General features: G+C 37.5%; 1 protein-coding gene across 2 annotated transcripts; it reads right to left on the bottom strand.

Moving 5' to 3' along the window:
* Positions 1-2,244: 2,244 nt before the first annotated feature.
* On the bottom strand, positions 2,245-26,921 carry LOC132171835 (vacuolar sorting protein 3). Of its 2 annotated transcripts, none has more exons than XM_059583239.1 (14): positions 25,661-26,921; positions 17,890-18,165; positions 15,972-16,168; positions 15,524-15,665; positions 13,135-13,407; positions 12,964-13,036; positions 10,194-10,242; positions 8,575-8,863; positions 8,293-8,348; positions 6,227-6,295; positions 6,011-6,122; positions 4,436-4,525; positions 3,303-3,473; positions 2,245-2,745 (listed from the first exon to the last, which is right to left on the bottom strand). In XM_059583239.1, the coding sequence occupies exons 1-14, from the start codon at positions 26,837-26,839 to the stop codon at positions 2,653-2,655; spliced, it is 3,069 nt and encodes a 1,022-aa protein (XP_059439222.1). In that variant the 5' UTR covers positions 26,840-26,921; the 3' UTR covers positions 2,245-2,652. The 2 variants fall into 2 exon arrangements, with proteins under 2 accessions (XP_059439222.1, XP_059439223.1); XM_059583240.1 differs by lacking the exon at positions 25,661-26,921 and adding an exon at positions 24,632-24,748.

Below are 26,921 nucleotides of genomic sequence, written 5' to 3'. Positions count from 1 at the left end.
AAAAGAAAATAAAAAAGAGACATCTTTTAGTACTAAGATCCAATTGTCTTACTTTGCAGCAAGACAGGCCTTCAATGATTCAGGTAACAATGAGAGCACACAATAACATACTGCAACAACACTAGCTCAACAATGAACATGAAAGATTCAATTCATGGAAAAAAAAAAAAAAAAAGCATTAAAAGGGATTCAGATTACAAAGGGGCGTTACCTTTTGAGTAGTAGAATCTGTACAACAGCGATGACTCTTGGAGCGGAAGAACTGGTAACGGTTGTCAGGTTGGTGAGAGACCCATTAAAGCTGGTTCTCTGAATCCTCAAAATCCGAGAAAATAACATCGTCAACAAAATTTATTTACTCCTCCCTGTTACAAACTTACAATTAGCAGGGGATTAGATAGCTGGGAGTCGGGGGTGGGCACGGGTCGGTTCGGGAGTATACCCGACCTCATGTGCGCGGGTATTTAAAATTGTACCCGAGACCCGGCTGTAGAGAACATGATCCGCGGGTCTCCGGTTTTGCGGAGCAGGGCGGGTATTGCTGGTACTACGGGGCGGAGCGGGTATTATAGACGAGCTGCTTCAAACCATTCAAAGAGAAGACGTTTCAAAATATAAAAATGAGTGGAACCAGATTTGAGAAGGTGGATCTTTGTTTTCGACTATCCTTTTTTTCTCACTTTCAATCTTCAAAACCCACGCCTCTGTCTCTGGATCTTCGAATTCCTTCACTTACCCAGTGTTTCCTTTCTTTTTCAAGAAATTTTTCATATGGGCTGCATCCTGCTGTAGTTTATGCAAACTAGTGAACTGATGAGAGAGAAAAACCCGAATTTGTGTGTTTTTTTGGGGCGGGTTTTGCCCACCCGTAAATGTTACACTTAATACTTTTTTTACAACTTAAAATCTATATGCCTAAGGGTCTATTTGGAATTACGATTTTAAAAATTATGTTTTTAAAAATTAAGTTATTAAAATCACTATTTTTTAAAATCGCAAAGTCATTTGATAAAATATGTTAAAAAATATATATTTTTTATTAAATATTTGTTATGAGAAATCGTGATTTTAGTTTAATTTTGCGATTTTTCAAATAAACACTCCCTAGCTTGCTTATAAAAATCGCAAATTTTTTTTTCTTATTTTAAATTAAGAAATGCCAAACGTTTTACGTTTTGCAATATCTTTTAAAAACACAGATTATTCTTGCAAAATCCCAATTCCAAACGCATCCTAAATTGAAATATTTTTAAAAGATAAAATAAAAACTGAGAAACAATTTTGACTTTTCTTTAAGATTTCATGGAATGGACATAAACACGTAGCACAAAATCTCATTTATTAGTGTTGTATCATAGAATGGTCCGAATTGTGCCTTTTTTATGGATTCAATCACAAAATAAAACCTTATTCCAAATAGATTTTCCATCATAACCTTCTTCTTTTCTTTTTCCCTATTCATGTCCAATCTCAAAGATAAGATGACAACCAGCTACCACCCCAAATATGGGAAACCCCTCAAAGTTAGCATAAAAATAATATTTGTATTACCATGGGACGAAATCTCTTGTTGCACAAAAAACAAACAATGATACACCTTTTGTTTTTTTTTTTTAAAAAAAAGAATTATCACCGAATAGAAACCCTAACCTCTAGCTTGGCTGCTTGTTTTTGTTTTGCCAAAGAAAGATACTTTGAGATGAGCATACAAATTCAATTGAAAAAGAAAATCGTGAAAGTGCATCGTAGGATCAAGAATGTGGAAGCAGCTTCAAATAGTGCCGAAGGAGCAATTAGCTCCGACATCTCAAACTGGATGTAAAGAATTCTGGCATCCCCTGTAAACACAGCCGATCGTCAATCCTACATCTACCCACCACTCTCCTCCATTCAATTTCTTGTCTTTCAACCGTTAGATTGACATTAACATGCCAAATGGTTTAATCTGGAAAGATTTTATAGCCTATTAGGTCCATGGGTAATTCTTCAATTCAAAATTATAGCACTATAACCTGTGGTTATGATGGGTTCTCGAATTTGCATCAACTCCAAGTTCACTATACTATTAATCAATCGAGTTAAATTTTTTTTTGACAAGTCCACACAAGGGAAGAGGAGGAGGATTCGATCTAGTAACCTCTGTTTTATGAAGCCTGATCCACAGCCGATTAAACTACTCCTTGAAGACCTCAATCGAATTAAATTTAGATAAAGATCTGCATCAACTCCAAGTTTGCTATACTATTAATCAATCAAATTAAATTTATATAAAGATCGAGTGCTGTTAGGGGTATTGCAGCTTCTATTACAAAGTTTAACGAGTACAAAAATCATCTATTACCCAACAAGTGCAAAACAACAACCAGAGTAGTCCAACAAACCGCCATAATTATTACTAAACCAACGTGGCATTTACAATGCATACACATTCAGTGCTGCAATCGTTTGATGGAATAACACTATAAATGGACACTCTACAAAGTTGGTGCTTGGCCCTGCGCCCTAACATGCGCCACCCAAGTGTCTTGATCGCTGTTGAACTTCATTGATACACTTCAAGAGAACATTTGGTTACGCTCTAAAAGACTCTGATTTGTCAAAAATATGGAGCCATATGGCAGAAGAACCTCCAAAACTACATGCTTCTCTAAATCATCGAGTCACAAGCCAACCTGGTTTGATTAGAACATCTTCCTTGAAGTTGCGACCTGTGACAGAAGTGGACTCACCCTGACGACGAAAACACTGCACAAGAAACGATTAGGTTCTTATAATCAATTGAACAGGATACACAGCAGGTTCTTATAATCAATTGAGCAGGATACAGAGCTTAACAACAAGTGATGGAATTTGATTGAGAACTCTTTCATTTCAGGTGACCTGATGAGATACTGGGAAGTTGTAATTTTTTTGCAATCTTGTTTGCTTCTAGCTAACTTAACTAGCTTACTTTCATTTTTTTATTCATAAGAATATGAGATGGTTTACCTTTTCGTTTTCTGGTTTACTTCGATTTTCTATGTATGTAAAGAATATGGCAATCAAAAGCCATGAAGACTACAAAAGGGAAAAGTATTTGATTCCTGTAACTTGTTTCTAGGTGTTAAAAGTGATGGTTTAAGAGTGCAAAGTACATTTCTCTCTCCCTCCCATCAACAACACAATGTCCTCTGAAAACAAAGGAACAATTTCTGCAGAAAACTTGAAATCAAAAGAAAGACGAGCCTGCAATGCAATGCCCCGTGCAATTCCAAAAATTCATCCTCATTGAAATAATATGAAGAAGGGTCAACATCACCAACCTTGTAACAAACAATGGTATCATCTGGGTACATTGCAAACAGCTTAGTTCCAAGGCGGGCATGACAAGAATCACAAAGGCTCTCATCATTGATCTGAATATGTCTTGATCTTTCCTCCAATCTTGCTAGACTTGCATCAACATCTACAGCAAGGGATAGATTGCGCACTATCTGGAAAAGTAAGTCAAGTACGGATCAAATCAGAGGAACTGGAAAGTCTGGTTTAAAAGAACCTGACTCAAACTTGTTCCAGGGATTGAGTAGAACATATATTTGGTATTTGGCAAACTATTGTTCGCTCTTTATGTTATTTCTACCATTCAAACCTTAGACCTAATAAAAATGACATCAACACCAAAGTCCTTACCAGTTAATAAGTAATATGACTGGGTTTAAATATTTTGGGTTTAGGTTCTGTTAAAATATAGAATTTGTTCTGAGTTTCCTGTTTTCGCCTTCAAGAATCAGTACGGACATATTTCCTTAGAAAGCTAAAATGCTATCATCGTATTGTTTAGTACATATAAATCAAAACTACTTTCAACTGGTTTTTATTAGTTCAGAACCAATCTGACCCAGTTGGTTTGCCAAACACCCTCGATCTAATCTAAATGGGGCTGTTACCACATGATACCCCTACCCCTCTTTCTCTTTTCGGCTCAAAGCCAAACAAGATACTATGTTCAGAGAGAGAGAGAGATATGATTATAAAGGTAGATCGTAGACAATGTTGACTTCAATAAAGTTAATACCAGTACTTAGCAGCGGATCATTTTACTTTTAAATTAATTGGGTTTTCCCTGCAAGGATAGAATAAGTGAAAAGAACTTTTACAATTCATGCTCTTACCTAAGGAAGAAACAGCCCAAATTAAAATTCATCAAATGCAACTATGATTTGGAGAAGAACAAGACTGAAGGGTTGTTGTCATAAAGATAAAAGATCAACTAATGAAGATGAACTATGCTGTTAAATTTATGAAGAGATCACCATAAAAGGTTAAAGAAAAACAATGCAACTATGATTTGGAGAAGAACAAGACTGAAGATTCATAAAGGAGACAAGTCTTTGTTACCATAGTTCATAATTTTGTCATCTAATTATGAGAAATCTCACATTCAGAATATATTTACCTGCCCTTGACGATGATGATGAAGGCGAGCTCTGAACATTCTTAATATTGTCTCAGAGGCCAGTTGGAGGGGCATATCTGGGGACAATTTCTGCAATATTGAACGCCAAAGTTTTCAGTAAGCACATAATATCTTAAAACTCCCAACAAAATATCTTTAACTGGGCATGCAACACAAAATTATAGACTCTCATATGGGGACCGTCCAAAAAATATAGTCTCAATATTTACAAGTATAATTCTAGAAGAAATACACATAATTCCACTAAGGCCTCCCCCTTTTTTGATATATATATTTTTATTTAATCTAGGAATGCCCAACTGTTTGAACAACAATCAACCAACTGTCAACCAATTAAAAACATAAAACTAGGCCCTCATATGTTAAGCTAAAGAATAACAACTTCACCACTCTCTCTTACATATTTTAAGATCCCACAACAATTTAGAAGATCAGAATCTAACTTTCAGATCCTTACAAAAAAATTCCATTGATTTTCACATACTAAGCCATATTTTTTTTCCAAATATTTTTTGGCCTAGGCCCTGGAAGTTGAAACCAACGTCTTCATGTTAAAGCTAACCAACCCAACGCTCAAAACCCTACCAAGTCTTTTAACTCCTTTTTCTTCACAAAACAAGGCAAATCCAGTTAATGCCAAAATATAATTAGTTTATTTATGAGTCTAGTTTCATTAAGAAAAATAAGGGCATTTTAGAAATATAAAAGATTATTTTATAACTATCAACCGAATGGAAAATATGAAAAGAAATAAAATTGCAAGGAAGTTTTAAGAATGTAATCGAAATGTCATTAAAAGTGAAAAGCGCAACCCAGGTTCAGAGAAAGTATACAAGAGAAACGCCTATCTAGAAGGAGAAAATGATTTTTTGTTCTAGTATTAGACGTTGATTTGCCATTTGAACTTAGACTTCCAAATAAATCCCAAATCAATCCAAACATAGAATCATTTTTTAATATCCACCAGTCTCCTTTAATAAAATTCTAACATTAAGACTGTTTGTTTCAACATCAAATGTTTTCAGCATTTTCAAGTGTTTGGCCGCACTAGGAAAACTTGGTCAACTGCAAAACACCCCCTTGTTTCCATAAAAAGGTCTACATTTTTTTAAAGCGTAAAAGATTTTTCGTCCTCAGCTCCCCTATTGAAATCCCCCTCCCTGCAAACACCAACACAATGGCACACCCTAAACACCACCCCCTCTCCCGCCGACACCAACCTTTGCCAGAGCCCAACACACCAACAGAAAATGTGATTGGGAAAACATTTTTAGGATGACAGCTAACCACTAGAAAATCAGTAGTTTTCCTAAAAAAATGTTTTTAGCTGAAAACATTTTATGCTGAAACAAATAGAGCTGAAAAAACAAGTAATGGACAAAAACATTGGAGTGTGTCGTCTATATAAGGCAATATTTTATTACTTTATCTTTCTCAATCTATAAACTAGAGTGTAAGTTTTCAAGTCTGTAGAAAGCAAATGAATTCTTTAAGTAAGCAGCAAATAATGGACAAATAGGAGGTACGTGAGTCTGAGTGAAAGGGATTTAATACTTCCAAAACTTGCAAAGGGTCCAGAGATTCTCCATGATTGTGTAGAAGGCGAACAGCAGCCTTAAACATTGGCTCCTTGCCATCTTCTGGATCCAAATACATATCAAGCAACCTGGGTCATCAAAATCAAATAAAGGACATAAAGTGTCTTAAAAAAATGCTATAGAATGTTTAATACATGAATAACAAATAAAAGGAGGAAGAAAGGAAACCAACTGCATATAGGCATCTGGCCTGCCAATCTCTGCACAATACTGTTCAGCAGCTTCACTATCTTCCAATTTCCTGAGAGGCAAGTGAATATTAGTTGAAAAATCCAGCAATTCATGTCTAATCATCTTTAGAGATAAATATTGAGACACATGCAGGCTGCTGCTAGACCAGAGGTGTTTAGGGCATGAATTCCATGCAAGATGTTTCAATTTTCAAAATGCCATGACCCAAGAAAGGAGTTATCTCATGCTAATACAATTCAAACCACATATCTTTTTCTTTATTAGTATTAGTAAGTTACACATGCACCTCCGTTTGATATTGAATCCATGACCACAAGCTCCACCCAATTCTTAGAGGAGAGGAGGTGCCATATGAGTGCGACTAGGCATTTTAGATGACTAAAATCTTATTCTTTTGATATGTAGGATTAAGAGTGAAAGAACACAATTCTTGAGCAGATCTACATGATGTATATATATATACATAAAGAAGAACAGATGCAGATGCAGATGCAGAATTTTACTCTGAACTAAAATACTGGGAATGCTACCCACAAACAAAATTATAATGGTTTTCTACAACCTGAACACAGTGACATTTGCAATAACCCTTGTTAATAAACATTTCCACTTTTTCTCCTTTCTGAAAATTATCATGCAAGAGCAAGGCCATTGCCAGGCTATGCTTCCAGCCAAGGAAGCTACATCAGCCCACTAAACAAGCAAAGGTAGACAATTCTCCTAATTTCTCCAATTTTAGCATATGTTTAAGGTATTGGATAAGATTTAGAGAATTAATATGTCATGAAGGAAGAGATCTGAGGAACCATGCACGCGAACATAAGGCAGTTCATGTGGGGAAGCATCCGGAGGTCAAAGATTAGCATTTCAATTCCAGACACCAAAATAACCCTTATAATCTTCTATCATTCTTCTGTAAATGATGGCAATTTTTATTTCAGAGGTAATAATTTTAGTAAAAAAATGTAGATATAAAAATGGAAAGATCCAATAGATCTAATAATGTAGTAGAAAGAGACGCCACTAGTGGCTATAATCCAGAGATCTCAGAAATAATAGCTTCAGTTTAATCACAAAATGCTCACTGCCCTCAAATACCGTAGCATTTCTCTCCTAATTTGTCTCCATCTAAGACACAATGGGATAGGATTATTTTAATGAAATCTTCAAAAGAGTTACAGAAATTAGTGTTCTGCTCTCAAGTGTGTTTTTGTGAATTTTCATCATTTATTTACAAATATTTTTACTTGTTATTTTTCCATTACAATTTTGTTTGTAGATTTGTTTTTATAAGGCACTTCTAGAGGCAATTTGGCTATAGAGCTAGCAATTGTGCTCTTCAACAGCTTTCTATGAGATTTATTTTTCACCAAGATGTAGGGATAGCAATTATTTGGGTTTGAATCGATACAGCCCAATCCAATTAAAATTAGCATGTCCAAATCTGACAATAAACCTTTCTGGATATGATGCTCTCTACCCCAACCTGATCCAAACCCATATAGGTTTATTGTCTCATGCCAAATCCATTGGAAACCATTCATATCATCCAAAGACAAAGAACTAAGTTAACAACTACAAAGTAAGTTTAAATATATATTGTTTGAAATTGAATACCGGAATATGCTCATAGTACATGTTTTAGGCACAAGAAAACCTTTAGGTTATTTCAAAACCTGCCCCATTAGAGTCAGTTAGCCAATTAACCCAATCCATTGCTATCCCTACCAAGGCAACTGTTGAATTGCGACTCCTCTACAGGCTAGACTAACCAAATATAAAATTGGTTGGAGAATTAAGAGAACCAAAGATAATTATTTCCACAAAGGAAAAAGAATGCATTATGGAGATATGTAAAATTTAAGTTATTGGATCAAATGGTAAGGCGTGAATCACGATGCCCCATACTCAGATGTGAATAAGCCTACTTGTGCCCAAAATAATGTCAAATTATCCCCATTTAAAGTGGTGACCAGTTATTATTACGAATACTTTTTTGATGAGTGTGATTATTATGAATACTATGGAAAATTATTTGAGACTTACAAGGCCAAAATTTGGAGTACCAATGCCTCTTGCCCCAGTTTTCTGTAAAGAATTGCCTGTTCGTAATGTCAGGAAGAACATTTAGCTGTAAGCAAAAGGCAAGACCAATCATTTGGCACTAAAAAAGTATCAATGCCTTTAATGCCTGACCTAACAGCAGATTGAAAGAAATGATGACAGTCATCAAGATGTAAGGGGTCTCAATAATAATAGCATATTCAGATAAGTACAAATCAGAAAAGCCGAATTAAGGACTAGGTAATTATAAGAGTTCCAATGGACCTTTTCCAACCACAACTCTGATCCTTCAATCAAGTCAAGAACCTCTTCTGGATCATACAAGTCTGAAGACTGTAAAAATATCTGCAGCCTTTCTCGAATAGGACTTTCAAAGATCGAGTTCCTTCTATTATCAGAAGTTTCTGCCTCATCTAACCTTCCAATGTTAGCGTTTTGATAAACATTGTCTGCTTCAAAGGCTTCAATGGCTGATTTGGCAAGTGATAGAGCATAGAATGTATGGATCTGAGTATCATCACAGTCTTGATCTTCAATCAACCACTGAATGTACCTGCACCATCAAAAGAAGATGAAAACAAATTCACTCTGAAAATCATATATATATATATATATATATAGAGAGAGAGAGAGAGAGAGAGAGAAAAGATACTACCTAACTGGGGTATGAAAAACCAGCAAGATATATATACCTTTAAAATTATTTTACAGATGAGATTAATATACTTGTACAAGGGCAACCTGAAATGGTAGTTATGTGAATCCTCCTATCTTAATGGAAATGCTACATTGTTCTTAAAGATTCTATAGTTGTATCTAACAATTTAAGCATGCAATCATCCGTAATCTGTAGTTACTTCACGAAAAGATGTCTTAAACCTTAAAAATACCTGTTAAACTTGAATTTTGTCGCATTCTGAATTGAAGGTGTGCCCAGGATAATGAAGAAATTTTAATTTCAAAGTTTGGGTAAATTCATTAAGTATAAGATACATATTATCCGATATATATTAGATATGGATGCGGCACCCTTTTTGAAGTATCCGTGCTAGCTCATGATAAATGAGAAGTGCAGTTTGAAGTGGTACAAGTTTCTCTGATTTTTTTTTTCTTTCTATATATATATATATATAAGTAAAGCAAATTTATTAAAAGCGCAAGGGGCGCAACCCAAGTACACAATAAGTATACAAAAGAAAACACTAAGCAAAATGAAGAATAAGGAATAAGAGCACAAAAATCTGCAAAGTTGGAGGTGTCAAAAAGGGCGTTAACAGATATATCCATCCGAAGAGGGATTTAAGGAAACAAAGCTATAGATCCGAGCTCATCTTCTTGCAATCCTTTCTCTCCAAATGCACCACATTAAACCAGAAGGGATTACATTGCAAACAATAAATCATTCTGACTAAACCTTCTCCAACACGCCGGGAGCTCCACAACTCGCCTCGGCATAACTCACTCTACTTCAAACATTCTAAAAACCAAATTCCACAAGTTTCTTGCAATATCACAGTGAAGGAGGAGGTTTCACAATAGATATCTCTCTCTCACACACAATATCACAAGACCAAATAATACATTAAAAAGTCCACTTTGTCAAACAAAATTCACAAGCACCAAATGAGATACCAATAAACAGGAAGTTGTTCAATGGAATTCTCATTTACAGGGATGAGTGTGATTAAGTTAGCCTTTGCGGTCTCTCTATCATATTTACAAAAGCTAAAATATGTAGACGAATCAAAATGAGTAAAAAGGGAGGGAGGGGGGAAGGAGAGAGAGTTCCCTAGCAGGTGGAAGAGGGGTTGAGCACTCTTTCCTGTGGATAACATCATATAATTATACTGCTGCAAAGCTGTGACACAGTGTGATGTGCGTACCTTTGGAAAATTTCTACCTTTCTTGGATCAATTGCGGCAATAACTTCATCTGCAATAAGAAATGAATAAAGACTGATTACAACAAAAACCAAAAGGAAAGAAGAAAGATAGAGATAAAGAACAATATTTAATTTCCGTGTGGCTGTGGTTACTAGTTGGGTTTTTTGGGTTGGGTCTCCTTGGGTTTTGTCTTTGGGTTTTAAGTGGGGCGACCTATGTATACTTTCTTGTATACTTAGAGGTGCACTGCGCTTTTATATATATATACTTACCAAAAAAAAAAAAAAAGAACAATATTTAATTCACATTCGATACATAAAATTTATTCACAATAATTAATCTTTTACTCTCATATTAATACTTTTCAAAAAACTTTATTTACTGTCCTACAGATATGTCATGCATATTAATGAAAAACTGAGATAAGAGGCTTCTAAGGCTCACACTTTGAGCACACCTCAGCATGAGCCCCAAGGCAAATGCCAACATGCACAACCTTGAGACTTATATAAATTGTAGGCTATCGCAGATCATTTGCCATACTCCTTAAGTCTCACCATGTTTGCCTCACACCCTGCTGTTTAAAGCTTTAATAAATCATTCAAATACTCATCAGGCCTCAATTAGTGTTTCCACTATGTGATTTTACAAATTCATTGACTTGCCTTATGTTTCAAATGTCCGCTTCATATACCAACCTAATCCAGTTCACTTTCATTAAGGTAAACTGCACAAACATCCAACTTAGGTTAGTTGCAGACTCACTGTTTGTGGTTTTAATTGCAAAAATTGGAATGAACTTTTGGGGATTCATCCAATGGTGCTGTCTCACTCCATTAAGGAATATGCAAGAATTTGAGCATGTGACACACACTGACCACTTTATATAAAAGGACAGTTTTCCAATTATATCTCAAATTCATAATTACATACCATTGGAAAAGAAAAAAAATCAGGAATTTTTTTTTCACCAAAAAAAAGTTACATAATTTTTTTTTTTTAAAGTAATTCAATCACATTAGAAAAGCGCAAGGTGTTCAATCCTAGCACACGAGAAGTATACGAGAGAAACCTCCTATTAGGAAGAAAGAGAACAAAAGTCCAAAAAATCAGAAAAACTAGAGAAACACAAACTATTATGCACTGCTATCCATGAGTAAAGAGATTTGAACATAATATTTTCTAGCTCTACCACCGAAGTCTCTCGATCTTCAAAGCATTGTGAACAATAGACTACTCACTCTTCTTGCACATACAACTCTAACAAACCACTATGACATTCCTCTTCCTCAAGTTATTCAAAGTCAACATTTTCCCTAATGTCGCCATCCACACAGAGAAAGCTACTCTTGAAGGAGCCATAACTCTCCAAAATACTCTTTCAAGGAAAATGAGAACTAGCAGGAATGGATAACACATGATAATAGGACTTCACTTCAAAGTTTCTCCTTTTGGAAGGGATCCAACATATTCTATCCTTATCTCCTTGCCTTACTCTGTGAAAATACAACAGCTCAAACCAAAAAGAGACTAATTAACCTTCTAGAGTTGCTTCTCTGTTGACTCAAGGGTGAGGACATCCCAAAGGGGTTATATGGGAAGTTATTCCTGCATTCTTAATGTAGATCATTTGGAGAGAAATAAGTCAGCGTTTCTTTGAAAACTGCAAGTCCAATGAGCTGTTTAAAATCCTCTTTTTTGAGTTATCTCTTGGATTGGGCTATAGACTGTGTTCCTGATTTCTCCTCTTCGAATCTTTAAAATCTTGTTAAATTTTTAGACTTTAGACTCGTTTAGAATGGTTGTCTCTCTAGTATACTTTCGTGTCAAGGGCTTTGCCATTTCTTTCAATAAATTATTATTCATAAAAAAATATAAAAAAATTTCCAAGATTCTTTTTTTTCACGGATAAAGTTTTCCTCCAAATTGGGTTAGAGGAATTTCCTCCAACCTATTCTATAAAATGACATGTGTCATCTACATGTGAGAAGCACATGCTTTTTTTAATTGCAAGGACAAAGTTGGAAGAAATTTTATTTAAACAGTATGTGCTTCTCACATGCTAATTAAAAAACATGTGCATCTCAGATGAAAAGTGACACATCATTTTTATAGAATAGATTGGAGAAATTTCTTCCAACCCAGTTTGGAGGAAAACTTTGTCCTTCTTTCATTGGTTTATTAAATACCAATACCAAAGCTTAAAATGCTTCACCCACTGCATCTTGTCAATAAAATAAAAACAAAAAATAAAAAACAAAACAAAAAACAAAAACAAAACAAAAATAGCACTATAAGTGCATATAATCCTATACTAAAGTGGCTCTTATGCAATCCAATTTCATTTGTTTATAGTAGGCACATCTCCTATGATTTCGATCAATGGCAGTCCAAGCGGCTTTAGTAAGTATCAATGTAGGTCAAGTGTAAATTTGACACATAATTACATATCAATATAAAGTCATACAAACTACATTTTTCACTGAAAGAGAAACTTCTGAAACATAAGATTAATTTTGAAACATCACAAAGAATAGGATGATCTGAACCACCTGAGATATCTCCGTGAGAACACAAATAATTCGCTAAAAGACTATAATACTCAAAATATAAGTTCCTAAATCAGCACGAACAAGATAGACTAGCAGCAATTTGAAATTATAAATAATAACAATAATAATAATAATAATAAAATAATTAAAAAAAAAAAAAAAAAAAAACATAACCAAAGTTTTCAGGACATGAAGATTCTTATAGGAAAGAGGCCCACCTGGAGAAAGCTGAATGGCTCTTTTTTCAGATGTTAAAACTCGAACAGCAAGCACCTGGTTGACATCTGCAATCTAATAAGAGACACCAGGAAGATCCTCATTAGCCAATAAGTTCATGGAGCTCCATTGGCTTTCCTTATAAGATCACTAAACTTTTATGAGAAACATACCCATCCAAGATGTTGTAGAACCAGATCCTGATCAGATGACTCCTCAAGAATTTTTGACGCTTCAGTTGCAGCAATCTCCTTACTGGAGATACTATTATTACTGGTATCCTGTAAGCCATTCTCCAGAACAGGGTCTTTCCAGAGGCCAGTTGAATAATTCCTCGCCAAGATACGCCAAATAGCAAGAGCCTTTGAGCTCATCCCTTTACTTGCATAGAGAAAGGCAAGCGTCCGTAAGTGCCCAGAGTCATCTAATAAAGTTTCCAACTCCTCCTGCACCGTCCATGCAAGTTGCACGGTCATCCTTCAAGCAGGCTTCCATACAACGGCCTCTCTGTTTTGCAATGCATTGGAATACTAAGATTCCACAGTTTACCAACATCCTCACATATTGCATTGTCTTGAGGCCTATAATATAACTTGATCCTTACCAACAGCTAAACAAGAATGCAATGTTTCCAAATCTGGAACAAAAATACATGGTTCCAATGGTCCATACCCCCTCCTCTCTCTCTCCCTCTCTAGTTCGCTTTTAGAACATTGGCATGTAGAATGAAGACAGGTTTCAAAGTCACAGGGACCATGCTATGAGACTTCACCATTGTCTGGCTGTCTAAGAGATGAATTTCTGTCAATTTCATCTACATTCTGCTTCCTACTACACTAATGCTTAATTGATCATGTTTTACTTTAGACTCAAATATTATAATAGTAGTTGAAATCAAAAAGAGTAAAAAAAAAGAAGGATCTAGAGTGACAAGATTAGTTTTGCTCATGATCTTAAAATTGATTCAATCACTTTCCACCTAGGATTCTCTCTTTTTTTTTTTTTTTTTTGTCAAGTTTCTAGGCTTTTCTAAAGATCTAATAAATGTAAATTTTTGGTTTTAATTGCTTTTTCGCTTTCCCTTCTAGAAAAAGTAGCCGGAATTTCAAATTACTTTTTTCCAATGACAAGTAATTTCAAAGAACTTTTCTCATCCATTTCCAATGACAAGTAATGTCAGGGAACCTCTCCAACTTCGGACCCACCCCTGCAGAGTAAACCCCGGTCCCGTGCACCGCACCCTTGAAAGTTTCCCTACACGGAACTAGTTAAATCGCTGGCTTTTCACCAGGGGGTGTGACTTTTCATCCTTAAGTTCTATGTTATTAGAAACCATAATTCAATTTTTCTCAACTTGGTATCTCTTCAGAAAACATAATTCAATTTTTTCAATTTTTTACCACTTATTATCGCTCATATTTTCTAGCTTTTCTTGGCAGCCCCCAAACAATTATTCCCAACATAACTTTGTTTAATATAGCATGTGCAAAGAAGGCATGGGTGGAGGAGGATATGGATACAGTAAATGGTGCTATTCATTGGAATGTAATGTTTATTCAACTTGTTCATGATTGAGAACTGGAAGAGGTTTCACAATTTTTCGAATTGTTGTATTCCCAGTAGGTTAGGCATTGTGGGATGGATAAAATTTGTTGGATTCGCTCGAAGAGAAAGAATTTTGAGGTGAACTCAGACTATAAGGTGAAGGTTAATTCGGAACCGGTGGATGGCCCTTGGAAGATTATTTGGAAGAGTAAAGCTCCTCCAAGAGTGGTTTTTTCGTGTGGACGGCGGTGTTGGGGAAAATACTAACAATGGACAACTTACGTAAGAAGAACATTATAGTGACGGAGTGGTGTTGTATGTGCAAGAAGAGTGGAGAATCTATTAATCATTTACTATTGCATTGTGAAGTTGCTATAGAGGTTTGGAATATGGTTTGTAAGTTGTTTGGTGTTAAGTGGGTGATGCCGAGTAGGTTGAAAGAATGCTTGGGAAGTTGGAGAGGACACAGGGGTAATCGTATAGTTTTGCAAATCTGGAGAATGGCTCCTTTATGTATAATGTGGTGCTTATGGAGAGAAAGGAATGCGCGGAGTTTTGAGGACCATGAACTTGGAATTACAGAGTTGAAGAAAAGGGTGCTTCAAATACTTTTCTCATGGAGAGTTTTGTGGCATTCTTCGCAAGTTTTAACGCTTGCGGAATTCCTAGATTTATGTGCGTCATTTTCAAATTAAAAGTTTGTATGTATGGGCTCTTTTTGTATATTTCCTGTGTACATAAGTTGTGCCCCTTGCGCTTTTAATAAATTGATATTACCAATAAAAAAAAAAATTATTCCCAACATGAACCAACCAGGTTTCTATAAGTAACATGAACCAGGACTAACAAGTCCCTTATCTATCCAGATTTGAAAACATTGCAGGAGTATAAATACCTTAAGACAAATATATGAATATATTAACTGACGCACACAAAGAATATACAAAATACATACGTTTGTGTACAGAAATATGTCACATACCACTTTTTTTTGATAAATAGAAATATGTCACATACCACGATACAGCTGTTTGTTGAAGATGCAAGCTTCTCCATGTCACTAATTCGATTTAGAGCTCTATAAAGGTACATTAATAGTGTGTCAACTCCCTCTCTCACAGACAACGTTAACTCTTTCTGCCGACAAACTTCCAAGTACCTACAGCAAATGAGAGCAATAGAGTTGCTCAATTACACCACTACTCACACCACATGCCACAAAAGCATAAAAGCAATTATTATACAGAATGAAATGGAAAAAAGAAATCGAACAACATGCGGATCATTCTACATAGAATGCTTGCACAACTAGATGCTACTGTATCTTGTTCCTGCACCTCCTTGAGTTTTACTTAACAAACAAAAAAAAGGCAGGGTGGCGGTCGGGAGGTGAGGCAATGCAGCAGCAATTACACTAATCAAGAGAAAAAAAAAATAAATAAATAAAAAACAAGAAATCCAGCACCTGGTTATGTTCTGGATTGCAGACTCCAATAAATCAGCTCTATTTGGTGGATTTGAGAGAAACTCCTCATCTATTAAAGTTTCTACACCTGCTTTTCTCAGGAAGGTAGCTCTTTGGATAGCCATCAACCCATCATCTACAACATCTTCAAGAGGTTTAGGGGGCGGATGCAGACCCCAATACCGGTTTCGAGGAACCTGAAAAGGCAAGTATAAGTGCCATAATTACAAAATTTTGAACACCTGGGTTTTGTTTGTTTGCAGAAAATATTCTCAGAAAAAAGAGTGGTTTTATCATAATTTTTTAATTTATACTGCGCAACAGTGGTGTTGGCAATCAGCAGTGTAACCTCCAGTGACAGGGGGTGCCCACCCAATTGGGGTGGGCCTGCAATTAGCACGGATCCACCAGTCACCAGTGAGGATGGTTTGCAACAATAGTTTGCTTAAGTCAGCTTCTACAACATAAGTACTGAGTGTTTACTACTGACTGGATGAGTATTTTCCAGTAAGTGATTAACAGATATAAGATTGAGGAAATATTTCTCTTCCAAATTATTTTCAAGAAATAGTCAGTAAGTTTTACCACATGGTGGTAGCAAGCTAATGTTGAGCTCACACCTTCATTTAATATTGCATTCAGAACATGACAATAATATTGCCCATATACTTAAACTGATTGCAAACTTGTGTGAAATATACAAAGTTCACTTAAGGTATCAATTTTTTTCCCTCACTCATTTGTTTCATTAATTAGGGGACACTTCCTGGTACAACTGTAAAAAGTATTGAGCCGTGCATTAGCTTAATTCTTGAGTGGCCAATTCATTTAGAATCCTGAAGGTTAGTGGATCATCTAAAAGTCTTACACTAATTCATATGACACCATGATTAATATGGATCTTGAAGGTCAGCTTCCCAATATTTGACAGCAGGAATAAAACAAATGCAGAAAGTATTACATATTCACATATCTTGGTGTCTATCACATGACCCATAGGCCTCATGTCATCAGCTAATCCACTGATAGGTAAAATGAATGGATAAAACATTCAAGAACAAAACAAAATTGAATGAGTTGATATCAAATAAAAATAAAAGATAATGAACAGTACTACATATCACTCCATTTAGAACTTACCATCTCCACAATGCAGTTAGTTACAGTGACAAATTTTCAATACAAGAATCTAGTATTGGATGATCCACGATTTATGTCACATCTTTTGTAAAAAGAACATAAGTTACTTTTGTTCTTATGAAAAGATGTGACAAAAACTGAGGAAGGACTGAGGAGGGTTTTTTCTCCCTTTAAGAACAAAAACTTATCATTTTGAAAAATCCCTCAGGTTTTCCTCAAATATATATATATATTTCCTCAAAACTTTTATCACATATTTTGTTTCTTATGATAAAGACAAATCAAGGAATTGTTATTTATGGTTCTATCAGAGTAAACGAGATATCATTAAAAAAGCAAAAGCACAACCCAAATACACACAAAGTATACCAAAAAAATCTAACTAGAAGGAGAAAAGAGAACAACAAAAACATGAAAATTAAGCACATTAGGATAGATTATTATTTAGCACATATCACAATCCAGCTATTAAGGGCAAAAACATTTACCAAGAGTTTCCTACAATTCTAAAGTTCCCAAGAGATTTCCTAATTATTTGCAAGACATTCAAGGATTTTTATCCTATTTTGTACAGTACAGTACATTTTCCCTTTTCTCTTACTTTACATTTCTTAGAGTTCATAGTTGTTAAAGTAATGATTAAATTTATCTCTTCCTATCAACTTAAACTTTTGGGATAACTGGTAATTTAACATAGTATGAATAATCAATAGCATGGCAAGCTTTGATAATAGAGTAGGTATTGAGTAGAATAACCAGACACAAGAAAAAAATGTACCAGCAGTGACCAGCGATTTGGATCTCGCATTATAAACGGAAATACTTCAGAAGGCTGCATTGTCTCTGACTGCAAAAAGTGATTTACTGCTTCCTCAAAATGGAGGTCAAAAAGCAATAGAAACCCCACTTGAGCATGAACAAAGGAGAGCATATCCTCTGACATTTCACCATCACACTCAAGCTCCTCAACCAAGGTGATGGCTTCCTTAAAGTTCTTCTTTCTCAACAAGTCTTTGATTTGTTCTTCAGAAGGTAAATTTCGATAGAAAATAACCTAGCAACATTTAAAATGAAACAGGAGAATTTGCCAAGAGCCTTCAAGATTTATAAAGTTATTGCTTAGTTCATATGTGAAAACGTGAAAGCAAATTAATGGGGTGATAAAACTCAGAACATTTAGCTAAAATTTGAAGGAAAATTCTGATACACAATCCATTTAGAGCAAAAGCAATGAACCATGGTGGCAACCACATCTGTACCATCTAAAGGGAGTACAACATTTGCAAGCTCTGCCATGCCCATAAATCTCAAGTAAAAGTCAAGTGAGGAATCCAAATGAAAGTGTGGAGGCTACATTCTCCATAATCCATGTCTACATATATACATACAAGCATATAAACACAGTCATTCATAAGGCTAATTTACGATAGGGCACCACCCATCAACATTAATAAAGTTTCTCCTATTTTCACAGATTTGTGGGTACCCATGTCAAACTTGTCACATTAGCATGCAACAAGTACCAATTCGGCTACCTAAATGTCCTCATTTTTTGCAAATTCTTGTAGTTTTAACTTTTACTAAAAGGTATGATATCAAAGAATATTTTGTGAATCTCATGACCCTTCTTTTTCTATAGACATGGGTACCATAACATGTAACATAGTTAGATCTAAAGAAAGTACATCTGATAATGGTCAAAACGTTTCTTGAATATAACTGTAAGCCGTAATTCCTAGATGACTATTGTTTAATTTCAAGCCAATGAGCCCAGCTCAAATGACAACTCATATCCTGATAAGGACAACGTACAGGATAAGATCACCTATTGAAGACCTATCAGGTGCATGTATAACTTGTCAATAGGTGAAAAGAAAAATTATTACCATTTAATCCCAAATCCAACATAACAATGTGTTGCAGATGAGAAGGAGGATCAGCATCAGCAGCAAGGTATGGTGCTAATGTATTTTCTTCTTTGAGCATGGAAGGCTCACCTCATGAGGATCAGAGCTGAGGTGGACCGGGCTATGGAGGTTGTTCTGGAAGGGCTGAAGGTTCTTGGGCTTTCTTTGAAGCCCATGTCTCCTTAGCGAGTTGGGTGTCAGAAGAGGCTTTGGCCCAAATGCAAGCCCAAATCACTGCCCATGGCCCAATCCTATCCTGATAAGGGTTTAGAGTTGAAGCCTAGGCCCTTTTCAAGTCTAGGCTTATCCAACCCGATTTCTACATCGCCAGAGGTCAGGTTTGCAGGGTCTTCTTCGGCAAGTCCAAGGTCTGATGAGGTCTGGCTTGTTGGGTCTTCTCTTGTGAGCCCAGATGATGCCAATGCTCCTTTCTCCTTTCCTCCAAGGTCTAAGGCCCCACCAGTTGTGACCCAATGTCCGCCGTTTGCTGAGATCGTTGCCCAAAAATCGTCGGAGGCTGTCCATGTCCCAATGTTCGTGAGTGTTGTTGGTTGGAAAATCCCTCCGACAAGGGATTTTCTATGGCAGGGTTTCCTCAAGCCAAGCTCCTTTGTTGTGGTCCATCCTCAGCCTTCTTCGATAGTGATGGGCTTTCCGGTTGACTTGTCTCCTCCAGTAGCTGACAGGGGAGGTTCTATCAAGCCGACAAGTTTGGTTCAAAAGTGGCCGGTTGGTTTTGGTTCGTCATCATAACTGGTGGTGACAGAATAGGGAGGCGATGTTTGGATGGGGAGGATGGAGATTTTCCCTACCCTCTGGGTATTTGTCCCCCCTACCACTCTCTTGGATTGAGCTTTAGTTGCAGCCCAATGAAAAAGTGTCTTAAAGAATATAGCCTTCAAATCCACCAAAGTCCTCTCACGATCCTCGAAGCTCCTATCATTTCTTTCCCTCCAAAGACACCACATAAGGCACAACAGAATCATCTTCCAAATTGCATCAAGCTAAAACCTACCACCAATTGGTTGGTTCTCCAGCGAGGGATTTTCTCCTGTAGGGTTTCCTCAAGCCAAGCTCCTCTACTATGGAAGCCTCTTCAACTTCTTCTTAGAAGATGGGTCCTCTGATAGCAGAGTCACAGGCCAGTCATACAATCTCAACGGCTGTCATACAGTCACGACGACTGCTCTCCCAGGGTTTCCTGGTGGTTCTTCCTCATGGGTGGCTGAGCTAGGTATGAGACTTCACCTCTATCATCTTGGAAAGACGGAGTGGAGCACCTATTTATTCTTCTATTTCCAAGCCTCAGCTAGGGTATTCTCAGAGAGTGAAGAATAATATAGGTAAGCAGCTGAATAAGAATAAGAAGTTGCTAGCCGAGGTTGTGGCGAACACTACGGTGGTGGGGGTGGAAGGCCATTTTGAGGTGGTGCTCAACGCGATGGAATTCGCTCCCACTTTGGGATTGACTTTTGGGGTGACAAAAAAAGCCTTTCGAATCTTTTTTCAGTCATTGAAGAGGGGGTTTCTGTTTCAAATACTAAGGGGAAGAGGGAACTCAAAAATTTGGAATGCTCCATTAATTTTGAGGCTAGAGGCTATGGCTCTAGTAGGTTCATAGGCAGGGGGGTTTAGGCTTGCCTTGTGAGCTTAGGGTTGTTTTGGGCATCAAGATCCCTTTAGGCTTCTTTTGGGTTTTAAGGTCCTTATATGGGGGTTTTTTGTGGGTTAATGCGTGTTTTCCTATGTATACTCACTATGTATTTAGAGGCGCATTGCACTTTTTTTTATATATACAATATTACTTATCAAAAAGAGGTACTAGAGAACTCTAAATGATCTGCCATTGCAACTTCCTTGAAATGAGCTAATTTATACAACTCCAGAAAAACTATTTTAAGGGTTTGATTCACGCACCATACATCATGCCAAAATGTAACTTTAGCACCATCACCCACCACAAATCTAGTGTGGCTAGAAAACTCCCTTAAACCCCTCCTGGTATTTTTTTTAAAGCCCAACCCAATGCAACTCATAGACCTCATTGGAACGCCACCAATCCCAAGCACTGCCATATTTGGAGTCCACAACCGACCTCCAAAAGGCCTCTTTCTCTTGAGCATAGCGCCAAAGGCACTTTTCTAAAAGAGCACAGTTGAACGCAAGCAGATTCCTAACCCCAAACCCTCCTAAGATCGGAGTATACACCTTAGTCCAACTAACCAAGTGATATTTGAATTCTTCACCCATCCCAACCCCACCCAAAAAAAAATAAAAAAAATCCTTGTTGCAAGTTCTCTAAGCAATTGGCAACGCCAACAAGGAGGGGATAAAAATAAATGAAGTAGGTAGGCAGATTAGATAAAGTGCTTTTAATCAGAGTAACTCTCTCACCCTTTAACAAGTACATCTTTTTTCCAACCAGCCAAACAACGCTCTGTATTCTCAATGATATCATCTCAAATAGATTTGGCCTTAAACAAAGCTCCCAAGGAAAGATCGAGGTATTTCATAGGCAAAGACGAAACCCTGCAGCCTTCAAAGCGTAAACACAAACAACACAAGTTACGAAGATGATATGGATTTGCCCTGCTAAATATCAAGGTATCTTCCGCAAATAAAAGATGAGAAATATTGATAGTTCCACCACTCTTGGACCCACTTTGACTCTTGTTAAGAGGCCCCCATTCACTAACATGAAGCTCATTTTGCTTAATGCCTCCATAAAAATAACAATAACAATAAAAAATAAAAAATAAAAAATAAAAAATAAAATAAATTTAAAAAAGGGAGACAATGGGTCTCTCTATATCAGGCCTCAAGACCTACTAAAGAAACCCGTTGTAATGCCATTCACCAATACAGAAAAGCGTACCAAAGAAATACAATAAGCTATGCATTAACGCCATCTATTTCCAAAACCACATCTTCTCCGCAAATAGAAGAGAAAATCCCAATTGACATGGTCATAATCATTTTCAATGTCCTACTTGCACAACGCACCTGGATCTGCTTATCTAATCCTGCTATCAAGGCACTAGTTGGCAATGAGAACAAAGTCTAGAATTTGCCTACCCTTGATGAAAAGGAGTTTAGAGGCTTAAAGATGATTTTCTCAATTACCATGTTCAACCTATTAGCTAGAACTTTGGCAACAATCTTGTACACTTCCCCCCCCCCCACTAAGCTAATAGGTCGAAACTCATTAATGTCTATGGCCCTTGTTTTCTTCGGTGTAAGAGACATGAAGGTGGCAATGAGGCTTTTCTCAAACAGACCGCTAGCATGCAAATCATGGAAGACATTCAATGTCTACTTTCGAGCACCACAAGCTTTGAAAGAACCCATAGAAAAACCATCAGGATCGGAGCCTTGTCCCAATTAAGGGCTTTCACCACCTCAGAAACCTCAATCTCCTCGAAAGGTCAATAAAACCAAGTGGCCTCCTCCCCCACCTATGGACTCAAAAGAGAAGTCATCCAACCTAGGTCCCCAACTATATGCGATGTACAAGTTATCATAGAACTGCACAATATGTTCTCTAATCCATATGATCTGAACAAACAGTACCATTAACCACCAATTGCTTTACGGAGTTATTCCTTCTATTTGAATTGGCCACTCGAAGGACATTATGCACTTGTCACCCTCTCTTAACCAAAGCAACCTCAATTTTTGCCTCCAACTCACCTCCTCCAAAAGAGTTATCCCCTCCAAATCATGAATCATTGTAGCATTCCTGGTTACCTCCTCCTCATATAACCTCTTCCTCCAAACCCTCCAGAACCCATAATTCTTCCAACAACACATGTTTCTTTCTCCCTATGTTGCCAAACTCCTCATTCCAAGCTCTTAAATTAGCTTTTAAAGCCTCGAGTTTGCGAGCCAAAATATAACTTGGAGAATCCTGAAAGTGGTAAGCGGATCACCATAATCTCACGCTATCAACAAAACCCTATGATTTTAGTCACATGTTCTCGAGCTTAAAATATCTTTTGGCTCCATGAAGACCTCTGCAATTGAGAAGAATAGTAAAGTGATCCAAGCATAGTCTAGGTGACCTCTTCTTATCAAATCAGGGAATTGGGCTTCCCAATCCAGGGAGACAAGAAATCTATTGATTCGAGACCAAGAGGGTGGTCCTGACTTCTAGAACATGTAAAAGAACCGCCCGCTAGAGGAATATCCATAGCCCCTGCTTCTAAATGAAATCATAAAACTCCAAAATAGCTGGACAGTAACGGGCCTCACCCAATCTCTCACTAGTAAAGCGCATGACATTGAAGTCCCCTTGATGCACCAAGGTAGGTCCAACCAACTATGCAAACCAGCTAATTCATCCCATAAATGCCTTCCATATTTCTAAAAGAAACGGCAAACAAGAACTCACCCACACTCGTTGATTCATTCCACCACCCTTCTAACCCACATGAGCAAAATACTACCGAAGGCCCCCTAAAGCCCAAACAACACCAATCTACATGACTAAACCCCATAAAATGAGCACAATACTATAGGACATAAGCTCCATCTTGGTCTCCTAAAGACATAACCTTTTTTTTTTATAAGTAATTGAAATGTCATTATAAGAGCATAACACAACCTAGGTACACACGAAGTATACAAGAAAAACGCCTATCTAGAAGGAAAAAAAGAACATGAAAATCATTAAAACTAATGACCAAAGGAGCTAAAAAGCAGATGTTTAAGTATAAAGAGAATAAAAAATGACTTAAGCTCCTCCAACATCCTCTCGCAAACCTCAAAATTTCGATCCTTTCTTTTCCTCCAAAAGCACCATAGTAAGCAAGAGGGCACCATTTTCCAAACCACAGCACTCTAAGAGTTACCACCTGTTCACCAGCAAGCAAACAAATCAACCACCCGGCTAGGCAAAACCCAAGACAACCCAAACTGACTAAAGAAAGCATTCCATAAGGCACAAGCAACCTCACAATGAAGAAGAAGATGATCCACAGATTCCCCATTCCTTTTACGTAAATCAACCACAATGACATGTTGCTTCCTAAGATTTTCTATGGTAAGGATCTTTCATAAGGCTGCCGACCAAACAAAAAAGCTACTCTCAAGGGCACCTTGGTCCATCAAATACTCTTCTAAGGAAAATGAATGTAAGTAGTACATGCAAGGACCTTGTAGAAGGAGCTAACATTGAATCTCTCTTTTTTTTGAAGGGGCCCACCAAAGATTATCTTCCATTTCTTGTCTCAGGCTATAGGAATACAATAAGGGACCATTTGGGTTTACAATTTCAAAAAGTGGGATTTAAAAATGCATGATTTGAAAACATGATTTTTAAAACACAGCTAAACATTTGGAAAACTCACAGTTTAGCATTTTAAAATTATGCGTTTTCAAAAAAGCACCATATTGCCTGCAATTTGAAAACACAAATTTTCAACATTTTCAAATCACAAAATTTTTAAAAACACAATCCCAAACGATCCATTTTCTGGGATTTGATTTAAAATTGCACTTTTTGTCTACGAAATCGCAATGCCATACAAACTCTAAATTGAAGAAAGAAGCTAATACATCCACCTCTAATGATGAGGAGGAAAGTAAGATAAAAAGGGATAAGAATGGATCAACCTTAAAGAAAGGATGTGTGTGTGGGGTGAGCAATGGGGGGTTGATGCAGCACCCTTTTTGGCTACATTTGAAGCCAGGAGACCTAATATTCTGCTTTACCATGAAGACATGTTTTCATAAGCCAAGCTTCTTTTATCAAGTATATATGCAAGTCAATCACTAATTAGCATACTAGAAATAGGGTACAAAAGTCTGCAAGCCAAACTGTGCATACATATATTGCAAACTATCAAGCTTAACAAATGTCTAATATTAATTTTTTCCGGAAATTGTTCCAGAAGTCCCTAAGTTTTGCCTTTGTGATAGATAAGGACCTAAGTTTCTAATTTTGACAGTTAGAGTCTTAAGTTTTGTTTGAGTAACAAATGGGTCCCTCCGTCATATTTCCCATCTAGCCTTTAACGGATAACTTGTCGGCTGTCATATTGTTCATGTCAGGCCAATAAAAACGTAACATGTGTATCTAGATCCACGTCAACGTACCACGTAGACAATTAGAGATCCACCCCACCATTACCTTCCATCTCCATATAGGGAGGTAGTGGAGGGTAGCTCCCCACATTGGGGTGGCTCTACCTTTGCCACCTTCACAAAGGCGACGATGGGATGTCCACCCCCACCCCTCTAGGGGCTGGATCTCCACCCCCAATGCCCCAACCCAGGGTAGAGCCACCCTCCACCGCCTCCCTCTGTGGGATGGAGGGTGGCGGTGGGGTGGATCTCCACCCTTCTTTTTTATCTTTATCTTTTTTTAATTGTTTGGCATTACTGCATACGTGATAGGTTAACATGTATCTAGTCATCTAGATATGTTTCATGTTTTTATTGGTATGACATGGACAGTATGACATGTGGCAAGTTTTCCGTTAAAGACTCGACAGAAAATCTAACAAAGGGATCTATTTGTCACTCGAGTCAAACTCATGACTTTACTTGTCAAAATTTGAAACTTGGATGCTTATCATAGAAATAAAACTCAAGCAGCTTTGAGAAAATTGGCATATTTTTTCATCATCATCGTTTACATACCTTGTTGGGTGTGGCAACAGCCAAAAGTTTCCCACCCCCTACTTCGTCATCTGCAACAACGCAAGGTCCAACCCCTTCCCCGCCAAAAGTAACTGTTTGAAGACAACGACCTGATTTCTTATGATACAACTCCAAGTTCCCATCCTTCACAACAACTGCATAGGAAGATATCTCCCCAATAGAATCTGGGCTGCCATGCCTGAACACCAAGCTCCCACCAACTGGCTGCCCATGCACATTAACAAGAACTCCCACATTGTCTACCAACAAAAGCACCTTCCACTCTCTCCACATCAATTTAAGCTGCGGCGGGCTAGACATATCCGGCAATGTAAATATTATACCACTCTGTCCCGTAACACACGAAAACAAGCTATAGCCATTAACCGTACCCACAATTATGGAATCATCAAGCCACACCATTGCCATAATCCCATCAATACACTGAATCTCTTTCAAAACTACAAAAGACCCGTTTACGCCATCGACATCTTCTTCACTTTTATTTGCTCTATTACCTAAAACAAGCTCTACCAGTATCAATCTTTTCCCAATCACAACTGAAAAAACGAAATTACCTTCGCTCCGGTGATGCTGTTCGGATTCTTTGACTCTCAAACCATTTGCTCTAATCCCACCACCCAATCGTTGCAAGAGCCGTTGACTCGTGCTAGCATAGTCCGAAGAAGAAGCATTACTGTTGGCGTTACTCTCCAACAAATTTGTACTCTCCGCTTGATTACTACTCCGAAATCGCATCGTAATCACGGAGACTCCCTTGAAGAAACTCAACTTCTTCACGGGTTGTAGCAAAAGGGAATCAACCAAGAACAAAGCCCCATCCGAAAGTACCAGAATCTTCCCAATCTCAGCAAGCACGAGTATCCGATCCACCGGGGAATCATCGCCGACCGAAACGCTTCGCAGAAGCGGAATGTTTTGCGGACAAAACGAAGTGCTTTTGGAAGCAGTTTCGGAGGCCGTGGTGGTAGTTGGATTGTTAGGGTTTGTGGAGAATAGAATTAGGGTTCCGGATTGAGTTCCGACGTAAGTAAGGGTCTCGGAATCGGAGACGGTCCAGATGGCGAGAGATCGGGTCGGGCTCCGGGAGTGGTTGGAAAGTTCGACCTGGGCCAGTGGTTCGAGGACGGTTCGAGCCCTGGGCTCCGGCTTGGCCATGAGGCGGAAACTTGGGGCGCTGCTCAGTGCTGGACAAGAAAGTGAGACCAAATGCGCTGCCGAACTACCAGAAAAAGGAACG

The sequence above is a fragment of the Corylus avellana genome, chromosome ca2, assembly GCF_901000735.1.
Source record: "Corylus avellana chromosome ca2, CavTom2PMs-1.0".
In the NCBI taxonomy this organism is placed as follows: domain Eukaryota; kingdom Viridiplantae; phylum Streptophyta; class Magnoliopsida; order Fagales; family Betulaceae; genus Corylus; species Corylus avellana.
This window is presented reverse-complemented; position numbering and strand designations above follow the sequence as displayed.

What these genes read in the sequence shown, in the direction of transcription:
- LOC132171835 (XM_059583239.1), bottom strand. Translation starts at nt 26,839, where the DNA reads ATGGCCAAGCCGGAGCCCAGGGCTCGAACCGTCCTCGAACCACTGGCC. An exon ending in AGCCATTCAGCTTTCTCCAG is followed by an intron (nt 10,243 to 12,963) that starts GTGGGCCTCTTT and finishes TTCTTATTGCAG; the next exon opens with ATGAAGTTATTGCCGCAATT. An exon ending in ACCCTTTGCAAGTTTTGGAA is followed by an intron (nt 4,526 to 6,010) that starts GTATTAAATCCC and finishes TCAATATTGCAG; the next exon opens with AAATTGTCCCCAGATATGCC.